Source organism: Salvelinus namaycush, chromosome 5 (assembly GCF_016432855.1).
Source record: "Salvelinus namaycush isolate Seneca chromosome 5, SaNama_1.0, whole genome shotgun sequence".
Lineage (NCBI taxonomy): Eukaryota > Metazoa > Chordata > Actinopteri > Salmoniformes > Salmonidae > Salvelinus > Salvelinus namaycush.
Window position 1 is genome coordinate 19,784,176 of NC_052311.1, and position 12,749 is coordinate 19,796,924.

General features: G+C 40.2%; 1 protein-coding gene across 2 annotated transcripts in view; it reads right to left on the reverse strand.

Annotated features, from left to right (window-relative positions):
- Nucleotides 1–12,749, reverse strand: part of gria2b (glutamate receptor, ionotropic, AMPA 2b) — a 63,642-nt gene that overhangs the window by 5,027 nt on the left and 45,866 nt on the right. For both annotated transcript variants that reach the window (XM_038992935.1, XM_038992934.1), the window contains exons 3-11: nt 8,831–9,027; nt 5,215–5,268; nt 4,552–4,710; nt 4,091–4,258; nt 3,669–3,773; nt 3,222–3,329; nt 1,843–2,049; nt 1,319–1,686; nt 80–278 (exon numbers count right to left, since the gene is read on the reverse strand). In XM_038992935.1, the coding sequence (XP_038848863.1) occupies nt 80–278; nt 1,319–1,686; nt 1,843–2,049; nt 3,222–3,329; nt 3,669–3,773; nt 4,091–4,258; nt 4,552–4,710; nt 5,215–5,268; nt 8,831–9,027 (1,565 nt within the window). The remainder of the gene's footprint in view (nt 1–79; nt 279–1,318; nt 1,687–1,842; nt 2,050–3,221; nt 3,330–3,668; nt 3,774–4,090; nt 4,259–4,551; nt 4,711–5,214; nt 5,269–8,830; nt 9,028–12,749) is intronic.

Sequence of the window (12,749 nt, forward strand, 5' to 3'; positions counted from 1 at the left end):
TCATCGTGTTAATTACCATATTAACATATTACCATGGGATTCCTAAGTAAATACTTGGTCATTTCTGTCTTTCTCTTACCCTAAAAAACTCCTTGGTACTGCCGGAGTCCAGTGTTCCATAGGAAATCTCGGTCTGCTTCGCCAGATCCTCAGCACTCTCAATGGGCGACACCATCCTCTCAACAGTGAGGAAGGCAGCCAGGTTGGCCGTGTAGGAGGAGATGATGATCAAGGTGAAGAACCACCACACCCCCCCCACAATACGCCCAGAGAGGGATCTAGTGAAGAACAAAAATATAAATGGTTAGATCCTGTTTCCAAAATGGATTGTCAAACCAACTGGTGGGCCAGAATTGATTCATTTGATGGGTCATGGCTTAAGACTGTGTTGGCTTGTTGGTCTACAAGAAATGTCCAACATTTTTACTAGATAACTGTTCCAAAACATTTGCAAACCATTACAATATGTACATGGTGTCAGTATATTGAGTACACACTTTCTAAAAGTGAGAGGTCACTACAACATGCAAAAGGTCAAAGATCAATCAAATCCCTCTTTCCAAAACCAAACATCCATACATGCCATTCAAGATGGAGGATACACACACTAAACTCATATCTGTTGAGGGCGTATAAATAAATGTTATGACCATAAACATAAATTGAAACTGAGCACACTGGAGCAAATATACAGTGTTAGCTCTCCCAGTATACATCAGCAAGTATCATTCATACACAAAGGGATGCGGTGGGGAACAGCTACACATTGACGCCACGGCTTATCTTTCCTGACTCAACATGACTGGGGGAGTGGATATGTAGTAGGAGGGTTGATGACAAATCTCCCAGAATTCATGTGACTGACTGTCCCCTCTCTGGTGCAAAGTGGGAGCCTGCTTAACATAATCTGCTGCAATCGCACCTCATTAAATCGCTATACGCCAATCAGTAATATGACTGGGCCTATGGTATTTTTAGTATGTTTAAGTATTATGTTGTATGTTGAGCGCACAAGGACTGCAAGGATTCTACAGGAAGTGAATCAAAGTGTAATGTCCTGAGATTAAGTTTGTAGAGATATCGTTAATGTATATTTTTATCTCGTTATTTTACAGGGTAAAATGATTGAGATTACATTGCCATTTTTTAATACAACAACCTGGGGAATAGTTAAAGGGGAGAGGAGGATGGAGAGATGATTAGATGGCCATTGTAGTATGAGTTGCCAGGTTGCTGAGCCAGAAGATCGATGTAAGAATACTAGTAAATCAGTGGGCCAGCCTAACAACGTACAATCAGGAGGCAGTTTGAGACCCACCTTGGCGAGATGTCACAGCCCTGTCTCATGAAGGCGCCGAGGGAGAACCAGAGACTGTTGAATATCCCAAACTCGTTGGTCGATTCATTAGTCTGGATCTGGCCATCCTCGTACTCCTCTGTGTGCCACTCGTATGGGCTGAATCGGCTGACCAGGAAGAGTACCACGCTCACACCGATGTAGGCAAACACGATGCACATCCAGATCTCGTAGGCCAGAGGGTCCAGGAAAGAGAAGACTCCAGGTTTAGACTTCTGGGGCTTCTTGATCATGATGGAGATCCCCAAGGACATGAAGGGCTTGGAGAAGTCAATGACTTCTTCTCGGACGAGGGTAATGGTCAACGGTGCCACGGCTATATCAGCTTTCTGGGTAAGAGAGGAAGAAGGAGCTTATTGTTCTAGGGAAACAGCATATGGTTTAGTTGTGTTTAAAGGGAACTACTGGGAATGTTTCAATAGTTTGTATACAGCAGGTCATTGGATGTGATCAGTATTAGAAGATCCATGTATCTCTTTTCTTACCCCATAGACGAGCTCTCCCACCATTCCGTTCCAGATCTTGGTCTCAGCGTCTCGGGCTCCGTATTTTCCATCCCCCACAATTTTCAGCTGGTATTTGAAGCCGCAGTGCTTGGCTATCTCAGCGGCCAAATCGACACAGTAGCCCTCGTATCTTTCATTGTCTAGAAAAAGGTCAGCGTTCTTCTTAAGCATTACATATGGGGCTTCCTGAGGGAGAAAAGTACAAATACTGTTCAGTCCAGTAGGCTTGCCTTTAGGCTTTACATCATGGTATATATGCTAGCTTTGTACAAAGACAGAGGAATGAATAGTTTCACGAACTTAATGTTGTAACAGACTTAGAGCTCTATTCAATATGGAAAGCTGAAGCATTACAGATTCCGTGATAGAGATGTTAAGGTAATTTCTGATTGAGCCGACATAAGCAGCATTTACTGTGAATGAAGTCTCTGATAAAGCAGGAAGGTTGCCATTAAATTTCAATCACGCTGTAAAGCTGAACTTTTGCAAATCTGAGTGAATAGAGCCCCTAGACAACTATGGGTTGGTTTGTGTATGTTGTACAGTGTCCATATTAGGACAGCCTCAGTGTGCTTAGTCCCCTCCTGTACTCTCTGTTCACCCACGACTGCGTGGCCAAGCACGACTGAAATCAAATCACATGTCATTACTCACATGCGCTGAATACAACAGGTGTAGACCTTACAGTGAAACACTTACTTACAAGCCCCTAACTAACAATGCAGTTGAAAAAAATACAGATAAGAATAAGAAATAAAAGTAACAAGTAATTAAAGAGCAGCAGTTAAATAACAATAGCGAGACAATATACAAGGGGGTACCGGTACAGAGTCAATGTACGAGGGCACTGGTTAGTTGAAGTAATATGTACATGTAAGTAGAGTTGTTAAAATGACTATGCATAGATGATAACAACAGAGAGTAGCTGCGCTGTAGAAGAGGTGAAGGGGGGGCAATGCAATGTGTTACCTACATGTACAAATTACCTCGACTAAATTGTACCCCCGCACATATTGACTCAGTACCAGTAACCCTTGTATATAGTCTCGCTATTGTATTGTGTTACCTTTATTTTATTTTTTACTTTAGTATATTTAGTCAATTTTCTCTATTTCTTAAACTGCATTGTGGGTTAAGGCTTGTAAGTAAGCATTTCACGGTAAGGTCTACTGTTGTATTCGGCGCATGTGACAAATACAATTTTATTTGATTTTATATGGACACTGTAATGTCGTAAAAACAGGATTCTATGGACAAGTAACAATTGCGAAGTGAGAAACTAATCCAAGGAAATGATATACAATTGTTGTGTGTTCATGAGTCAGTTAGTATGAATAGAGTCTATGATAAATCATTACCAAGATTGTGGTCACAATGACAGTTTTGTTTTCCATCCCTGTTGTGTCATTCGGGAACACGTCTGATTTTGTGACAGCCATTTTGTCAACTTCATTCCAATATCCAATCTGTGGAGGAAATAATGAATAGTGAATGAACAATGCCATAATGTCATGAGACAATGTTGTTGTTTCACATGGTGGGAAAGGACTGAAGCATCTACACAGCCATGTTATAAATTCTCTGTAATTTCTTCTCTCTGTGCAAAAAATTGTTGATTTCTGTAGGCCAATTCCATCCAATGTCGTGTCTTTAGATCTTTGCTCTATTGGTTCAGTTCTGATGTGCTGTTGTCTTGTTCCATCACAGACAAACACATTAAAGACTGTCTCATATATTATACAACCTTGATCTATTAAGATTCTGACTTATTCTAGACATATTCATATTCAGAAACACTAGCATACCTTCACAGGACCATTATTCTTCAGCTCCATGATATTAACTGAGTAGTTGACTCGTTTGCCATGTTGATCGAACTGAATGTTCCCTGTGAGGCCGTCCACACGAACCTAAAAGGACACAAAAGCACATCGTCAGAATTGCAAGACGCCACAATTAAATACCTCTGTCATAGACAAAACCAATTCAGTTTCTCCACACAGATTTGGATTCACATTGCGTTGTCTAAGCTCTGAAGCTGGAGGCTGACTATTGTGTGTGGGCAGACGATTGTCACTGTTAGCTCAGGGGAGAATGTGTTGTGTGCGTTTGTGTGTGTGTGCATGCGTATGTGTGTGAGTGTGTATGTGTGTGTCCTTATACTTCTGTGTCTGTGTGTGTGTGGTAGAGCCAGACAGCCGTTGCCACGGCAACCCCATGCTATCACCTGTTTGAGTGCGCGCTCAATCTCCACTCCCTGCGCCCAGGGCACAGCGGGGTTGGCCAGACAGTCGCCGTTGTTGCCCTTCCTGGCGATGTCAATGCGCTGCTTGTGCAGGTAGCGGAAGGCCTCCGTCATCACCTGCACCGAGTCGTAGGTCAACGCAGATGTGTACTGCAATAGAACAGAGGGGGATGGGTGTGTGATTGTGTGGGGAGATATGGGGACACAGGGGAGGGGGAGGAAGAGGTGGTGTGTGTGTGAGGGGGGTTGTGACGACTTGTTAGTGTGCGTGTTTGTGTGTGGGCATGCGGCTGTGTTCCTGGGTTTGCACGCGCACAGTATGAGTGAGTGAGTGAGAATGGGGGAGGAACATTTTTAATCGGCAGACACCTCACAGCTCCCCGAAGACAGAAGAATGCTAGCTGAGTGCCTCTCAACCGAACCCAATGTGGATATCTACTCACCCTAATCTTACTGTCGGCACCAGGGTATTCCTTCTCCTCCAGAGCCTCCCACCTCTGGTCAAATTTGGACACCAACGGGTCATCAAAATCCACAATCTGGAAACCTGACACGTTGGCTCCGCCATATTGGATTTTGGAGAGGTCCCCATCCACAAAACCCTGAAATTAAAACAAGGAAATCAAATAAGGAGATAAAATGGAAATGTTTGCCATCATACAAATCAAGAGCTTTTTGTCAAAATTGAGATATTGACATAACCTCGTTCTGTTCAATGGATTGAATGCTGTAATAACACAGAATAAAACCATTACTAATTATTGATGTTATTAAGTTCAAAAGATAAACATTTCTGACACCATCACACTAATGAGGGTTCGGAACTTTAAAGCCAATTATCTCAGAATCATCTTTTTGCAGATAGAACCTTATAGTCCCAAGCTATCGAAATGTCAGCGAAAAGGAAAAAAAAACGGGAAAGGAATGATTTAATAGATGAAGCTAACTAATTGTGTAATACGTAGAGGGTTCAATTGGAAGACAATCACTCTGTGTTCTCAATGTCTTATCACTATGCTTTGAGCTTGATAAATTATTTTACAAATCACTTTGTTCTTCCTGAGATTACAATTCCACTGCTGGTTGACAGAGGTGTGAAAACTTACCAAATTCGCAATGATGTAGTGGTAGCCTTTCACATGTCTGCCAATGGTGATGACCTGGGGGCAACATCAGATAGGGAAACAGAACAGAAACCATAATGACGTGGAAACCAAACAAGACAGTCACCAAGTAATCATATTCCTCATGGTACAGCAGTCATGTTTGAGAATGAAAATTGCATACTTCAGTGGAGTTATAACTCTTTATCTACCAAACACAAAAAAACATCCATATTTTAGTGTGGAGCGATTAGTGCTTTTTGAGGTCGATTCGGTTTCTGTTCGATTATCAAAAAATTATCACGGTTGACGATTTCAGTTTAGATTTTTTTTGTTTTACATTAAATGCACTATGCATTATGTAGGTTGAATGCTGTAAAAACACAGAATAAAACAATTAATAAAAGTCCCATGATGGTAGTTGATGCCTATTACTGCTTATCATATAATAACCATCGATTATTCACATTACTTTACCTTAATAAAATATTTTTGTTGTTGTGTATATTACATTAGTTATATTTGATGACTTTATTATTTCATTCCAAGTCATCATCTCATCATCTAGAGCTGCTGGCTATGCTGTATGACAAAATCACTATTTTAGTAGTTCCTTGAAGTAAATATGGCATACTTTTATGACTGCTGAATACCAACTATCAATCACTTAGATCACGTCTTTTCCGGTAGGGATACCGCGCAGAGCAACTGCTCTCTATCCCTCTTGATCGCGCATTCTTCATCTCTTCTCTCCCTCTACACACCAGAGAGGAAGTGGCGAAGCGAGAGGTTTCACTCTCGCCAAAATCTGTCCAAAATGAGCCCAATGCGTTTCTATGGCTTATTTTGGAACTAAGCTTGCTGCCGCCTGCCTTCCTTCTTTTGGAACAACAACTCCCATTGTTAAGGCGGAGACATGAGCATCTAGTCATTATATACAGATCTCTGCCCACACCAACCGGACAAGTAGGCGCGCAATGGATTATGGTCTTTGTAGTTAACTTCTTATGGCTGGGGGGCAGTATTGAGTAGCTTGGATGAATAAGGTGCCCAGAATAAACTTCCTGCTACTCAGGCCCAGAAGCTAAGATATGCATATTATTAGTAGATTTGGATAGAAAACACTCTGAAGTTTCTAAAACTGTTTGAATGATGTCTGTGAGTATAACAGAACTCATATGGCAGGCAAAAACCTGAGAAAAAATCCAACCAGGAAGTGGGAAATCTGAGGTTTGTAGATTTTCAAGTAATTGCCTATCCAAGATACAGTGTAAATTTGGTCCGATTGCCCTTCCTAAAGCTTCCACTAGATGTCAACAGTCTTTAGAACCTTGTTTCAGGCTTCTACTTTGAAGGGGGAGCAAATAAGAGCTGTTTGACTAAGGGGTCTGGCAAAATGCCATGAGCTAAGTCACGCGCGCAGCCGTGAAAGCGAGCTACGTTCCCTTTCATTTCTAAAGACAATGGAATTGTCCGGTTGGAATATTATTGATTTATGATTTATGACATTGTTTGACATGTTTCTACGAACTGTAATGGAACTGTTTTGACTTTTCGTCTGGACTAAGTGCATGCGCCTTGTGAATTTGGATTTGTGAACTAAACGCGCGAACAAAAAGGAGGTATTTGGACATAAATGATGGACTTTATCGAACAAAACAAACATTTATTGTGGAACTGGGATTCCTTGGAGTGCATTCCGATGAAGATCATCAAAGGTAAGTGAATATTTATAATGCTATTTCTGACTTCTGTTGACATAACATGGCGGGTATCTGTATGGCTTGTTTTTGTGGCTAAGCGCTGTACTCAGATTATTCCATGGTGTGCTTTCGCTGTAAAGCTTTTTTGAAATCTGACACAGCGGTTGCATTAAGGAGAAGTTTATCTTTAATTCCATGCATAACACTTGTACTTTCATCAATATTTATGATGAGTATTTCTGTAAATTAATGTGGCTCTCTGCAAAATCACCGGATGTTTTGGAAGCAAAACATTACTGAACATAACGCGCCAATGTAAACTGAGATTTTTGGATATAAATATTCACTTTATCGAACAAAACATACATGTATTGTGTAACATGAAGTCCTATGAGTACCATCTGATGAAGATCATCAGGTCAGTGATTAATTTTATCTCTATTTCTGCTTTTTGTGACTCCTCTCTTTGGCTGTGTTTTTGTGACTAGGCACTGACCTAACATAATCGCATGGTATGCTTTCGTCGTACAGCCTTTTTGAAATCGGACACTGTGGTGGGATTAACAACAAGTTTATCTTTAAAATGGTGTTGAATACTTGTATGTTTGAGGAATTTTAATTATGAGATTTCTGTTGTTTGAATTTGGCGCCTTGCACTTTCACTGGCTGTTGTCAAATCGATCCCGTTAACGGTATTTCAGCCGTAAGAAGTTAATTACCACATTGTTTGCGCTAAACTATGTAAAATATTGTCCTGTTGGAAACTACAACTCCCTACTACATCGCACAATTCAGGCTGGATCTGATTTATCTCTGGAGAAACTGCTCATTGAGCTCACAGAAAAAAAAAACGAACGAAACGCAATTATAATAATTGAACCGACGTCAGTAAATTATTGAACCGACATCGGTCAATTAGTTGTTAAAAAACTAAAATTAACCAAAATTTCTGTTAAATGATAAGCACTATCATATTTCCACATTATACCTGTAGCATGTACAATTGTTTTGATTAAAAATCATAACCCACTGCCACCTGCCAGTGCTATCCCTTGTCAGTACCGAAACTAAAACAGGAAGCCCATTTCAGTAACTACCTCAAAAGCCATTTTAGTAACTATCTCAAATGACACACCTGCAACTAATCCCACCACATGAGTAACACCTCCACTTAGAAATCCAGTTACATATAGAGATTTGAAGAATCATTTGAATAAAATGCATTTTAAGTGACTTCCTTTGGCAGGAGAGTGTGACCAGGTTGGATTATTTTTCTCTCAGATAAAAGCTCTAGCATGCAACAGCGGGGTGAATATGGGCATTGGTTAAACACATGTCTGCTTGCTTTAAATACTAATCAATGGACTATCCCAGGGTCTAGCGAAGGTTTAGAAATAACCTGTTCATGTGAATCTCTATGCCTTTTAATTCTATTGTTGTATTCTAATATAACAATTAGAGGGATTGTTGCAAGGCCTCAGTCCACTTGGTGGGTAGATGTGAATAGTTTGCAGGGAAGGATGCACACAAACATAAACAGTTGATATACACACACACACACACACACACACACACACACACACACATTTGATTTGCGGGGAGCAAACAATTGATTCCCATTTAAAATTATATTTTCCCTAACCCTAAACCTAACCCTTAACATAACCCCAAACCCCTAACTCTAAACCTAATCCCTAATTATAATCCTAACCCTATTTATAACCCTAAACCTAACCCCTAAGCCTAAAATAGCCTTTTTCCTTGTAGGGACTGAGGAAATGTCCCCACTTGTATGAATATTCCTTGTTTTACTATCCTTGTGAGGACTTCTGGTCCCCACAAGGCTAGTAAAATCAAACACACAAGCACACGCCAACAACATCTCACTCGCTGCATTACACATACTGAGCTTGTACCTGCTCCATAATGTCTCTGACTTTGTCCTGTTCACAGTCGAGGATGACCCGTCTCTCCTTCTTGTTCTCCAGGTCCTGGAAGAGGGAGCGATAGGCCTCGTCTTTCCTCTCGTCCTTCAGGTTGCCCACGTTAATGGCCGTCACCTGCCACTTCCTCTCCGCAGCCGTGTCCAGCACCACCTGCAGCGTGGTCAAACCTGGACAGACAACAGGGTCATGTTCATTCGTCACTAAACTGAAGAAAATGCTCTGAAACTGGGTGAGATGAGAAGGCACTATTTGAACTACTCCAATAAGAAATGCTTGTTTTTGTTTTCTGTCGCAAAATGTTTTGCTATGGTGTGTTCTAATGAACATGACCCATGAATACAGTTCATTGTAGGGTTCATATCCATGCAAATAGATGGATATATGACATTAGAGGAGCCAACATCAACCAACATTTGTGGTGAAAGGTAACACACAGTTCTACTACCACAATGTCTGGCTAAAAGACCCACACGGTCCAGTTCATCATACTGTAAGAATTACTCCTGTGTACAGTTACCTCTGCCCCATTTAATCATTTTATCTCTGCCCCATTCTTTCTGTACAATTCTCTACAAAGAGTTGGCCAAGGCTTAAGTTAATTGTTACATCAATTCTAATGTTCCTATTCTACTTGTGGCCCACCTTGTTTAATGACGGTACAAGAGTAGTGTGTGTTGATCTCAACCTCCATAAAGGGCAGTTGGAGCATGATTTGATATTAAAGGGGGTGAGTGTTTCATCCTAGTTGGTGAATTACAGCTAATTGATTTGATACGACTGGGCAGCAGTGTCCATGAAGGTGAGATGTCGGGGGGGGGGGGGGGGGGGGGGCTTTGTGAAGATAGTAGATGGAGGCAAGCATTTTCCTCAGAACACATTGTAAGTCATGATTACTGTAGGGTCATTATGACTCAGTAAAGGTTGACTGTTTCTCCGATGCCCATTAAAGAAGATAATTGGAATTTGCTCTGATTTAAGCTCCGCTCAACATGGGCTGACGCGAGGCAACAAGAGAATGCCGGCTAATGGTCAATATTGTAAGTTATTAGGCCTATGCATTGGGTAAAATTTTAACATATTGTATTTTAGAAAGCATCTTCACAGAGTGGAAATCATTTTGTTAATCTTTTGGGATGCATGTTTATTGCATGTTCAGACTCAGCATTACATGTGAGAAGCATTTTCATGCTTTTATGTCTTCCTGGGATAGTCAGGAATCACCACACTATACAGTAGCTTTACTAAACTACTGCCACTTAGAAACCTCAACAGAGTGTTAAGTTACATAGTCACAAACCCTAAGCATCGTCATTAAACAGATTCCAACACTATATTGATACCATGAATGCTAGAGAAACCTGTTAGAATACCCTTCGGTTGGAACTGAACTCTTAGGACAGAAATCAATCGATTCAAAGCCCACAAAATGTAAATAAGTGAAACATGCAATATTTTACAGTTGGGATTCAAACATATATTTCCAATAAAAATGTCGAGAAATGATGCAGAACAATTGTTATAGACAGGATGATTGAATTCTATACTCACGGCATAGTTATATGTAAAGTATTGGGTCAAAAATTATTGTGTTCATTGTGTTTTACATGACTGCACCTCTACTGTCTACACAGTCCCACTGGAACTTCTTGTCAATAGGGGGGCGCTATTTTTTTTTTCAAAAAAATCGTGCACAATTTAAACGGCCTCGTACTCTATTCTAGATCGTACAATATGCATATTATTATTACTATTGGATAGAAAACACTCTCAAGTTTCTAAAACTGTTTGAATTATATCTGTGAGTAAAACAGAACTCATTTGGCAGCAAACTTCCAGACAGGAAGTGAAAATTCTGAAAATGGGGCTCTGTTTCAGGGCCTGCCTATTCAACTGGCTTATATTTATCGATATACATGCACTTCATACTAGATGTCAACAGGCAGTGGAAGGTGGAATGGGGTGTCTAGCTTGATCTGAGGTCGAACAAGAGCTTTTGGAGTTGCAGGTCAGGAATTTCCTTTGTCTACCAAGGCGCGCGAAGCACCTCGATATTGTCTTCTGATAAGCGTTCGGTTTACACGGCGAATATCTCCGGCTCTGATTTTATTTGATACATGTGATAATAACATCGTAAAGTAGGTTTTTTCAACCGAGTTTTATCAGATTATTCAACGTTTATTGGGACTTTTGGAGTTTTCCGTTCTTTGCGTCGAGAGAAAATGGGAACGTTATCAACATTGGCTAGCATTGTGGCGCGAATTCGACAGAAGAAAAGGACATTCTAAAACCAAACAACGATTTATTCTGGACCAAGGACTCCTTGTACAAGATTCTGATGGAAGCTCAGCAAAAGTAAGAACAATTTATGATGTTATTTCGTATTTCTGTGGAAAATGTTGATTCCTATTCTCTGCCGTTTTGGCGAGCGCTGTCTCGCAATAACGCAAGCTGTTTGTTATGGTAAAGTTATTTTTAAAAATCTAACACGGCGGTTGCATTAAGAACCAGTGTATCTTTCATTTGCCATACAACAAGTATTTTTATGTAAAGATTATGATGAGTTCTTTGGTCAGATTAGGTGAGTGTCCAAAATATCTCTGGAGATTCTGGTGAATCGATGCTACGTATTCACAATGTATAATCAGGATTTGTAGCTCTAAATATGCACATTTTCGAACAAAACATAAGTGTATTGTATAACCTGATGTTATAAGACTGTCATCTGATGAATTTGTTCATGAAGGTTAGTGATTAATTTTATCTCTATTTTATCGGTTTTGTGCAAGCTATTTTTGCGGGGAGTAAATTGCGTTGTGTGTTTGGCTACTGTAGTGAGCTAATAGAAATATATATTGTGTTTTCGCTGTAAAACACTTTAAAAAATCTGAAATATTGGCTGGATTCACAAGATGTTTATCTTTCATTTGCTGTACACCATGTATTTTTCATAAATGTTTTATGATGAGTATTTAGGTATTTCACGTTGCTCTCTGTAATTATTCTGGCTGCTTCGGTGCGATTTGTGATGGTAGCTGCAATGTAAAACTATGATTTATACCTCAAATATGCACATTTTTCGAACAAAACATAAATGTATTGTATAACATGTTATAAGACTGTCATCTGATGAAGTTTTTTCTTGGTTAGTGACTAATTATATCTCTATTTGGTCGGTTTTGTGATAGCTACCTATGCGGTAGAAACATGGTGAAAATATGCGGTTGAGATACATATTGTGTTTTCGCTGTAAAACATTTTAAAAATCGGAAATGATGGCTGGATTCACAAGATGTTTATCTTTCATTTGCTGTATTGGACTTGTGATTTCATGAAAATTATATTATATGATATCCCTGTCCCGTTAGGCTAGGCTATGCTAGTCAGCTTTTTTGATGAGGATGCTCCCGGATCCGGGATGGGTATCACTGAAAGGTTACCTTAGAGTATCAATGTCCTTCTTTCTCCTCAAACCCTGGCCTGTATTGTACTTTAGACACAGATCACCAGATACTACAGTATATCTACAGGTAACATACTGTAAGTGAAGTGAAAACACCATACCATACCAGTAATGAACCTTTCTGTGAAAAATATTCTTATCATTCCACATCGTGCCAGCCGAGTATGTATGCCATTCTTAATATCAATAAAAACATCACCAACCAATAAAAACAATAGACCAATTGGGTTTCTCCTTAATTTTCCATTTCCCAAACAGTTTGGGCGTCGAGATGGGCTGATTTCCCATGCAGCCTCCCTCCATCATGGCGGGTAGTGGATGGCTGACAGACGGGCTGTGGAGACAGCTAGCGCTTTGGGAGAGGAGGAGTGGTGAGGCTGAAGGATAGTCAGAGGCTGTCAGAGAAGCTGTCTCTCACCCACAGAGGGG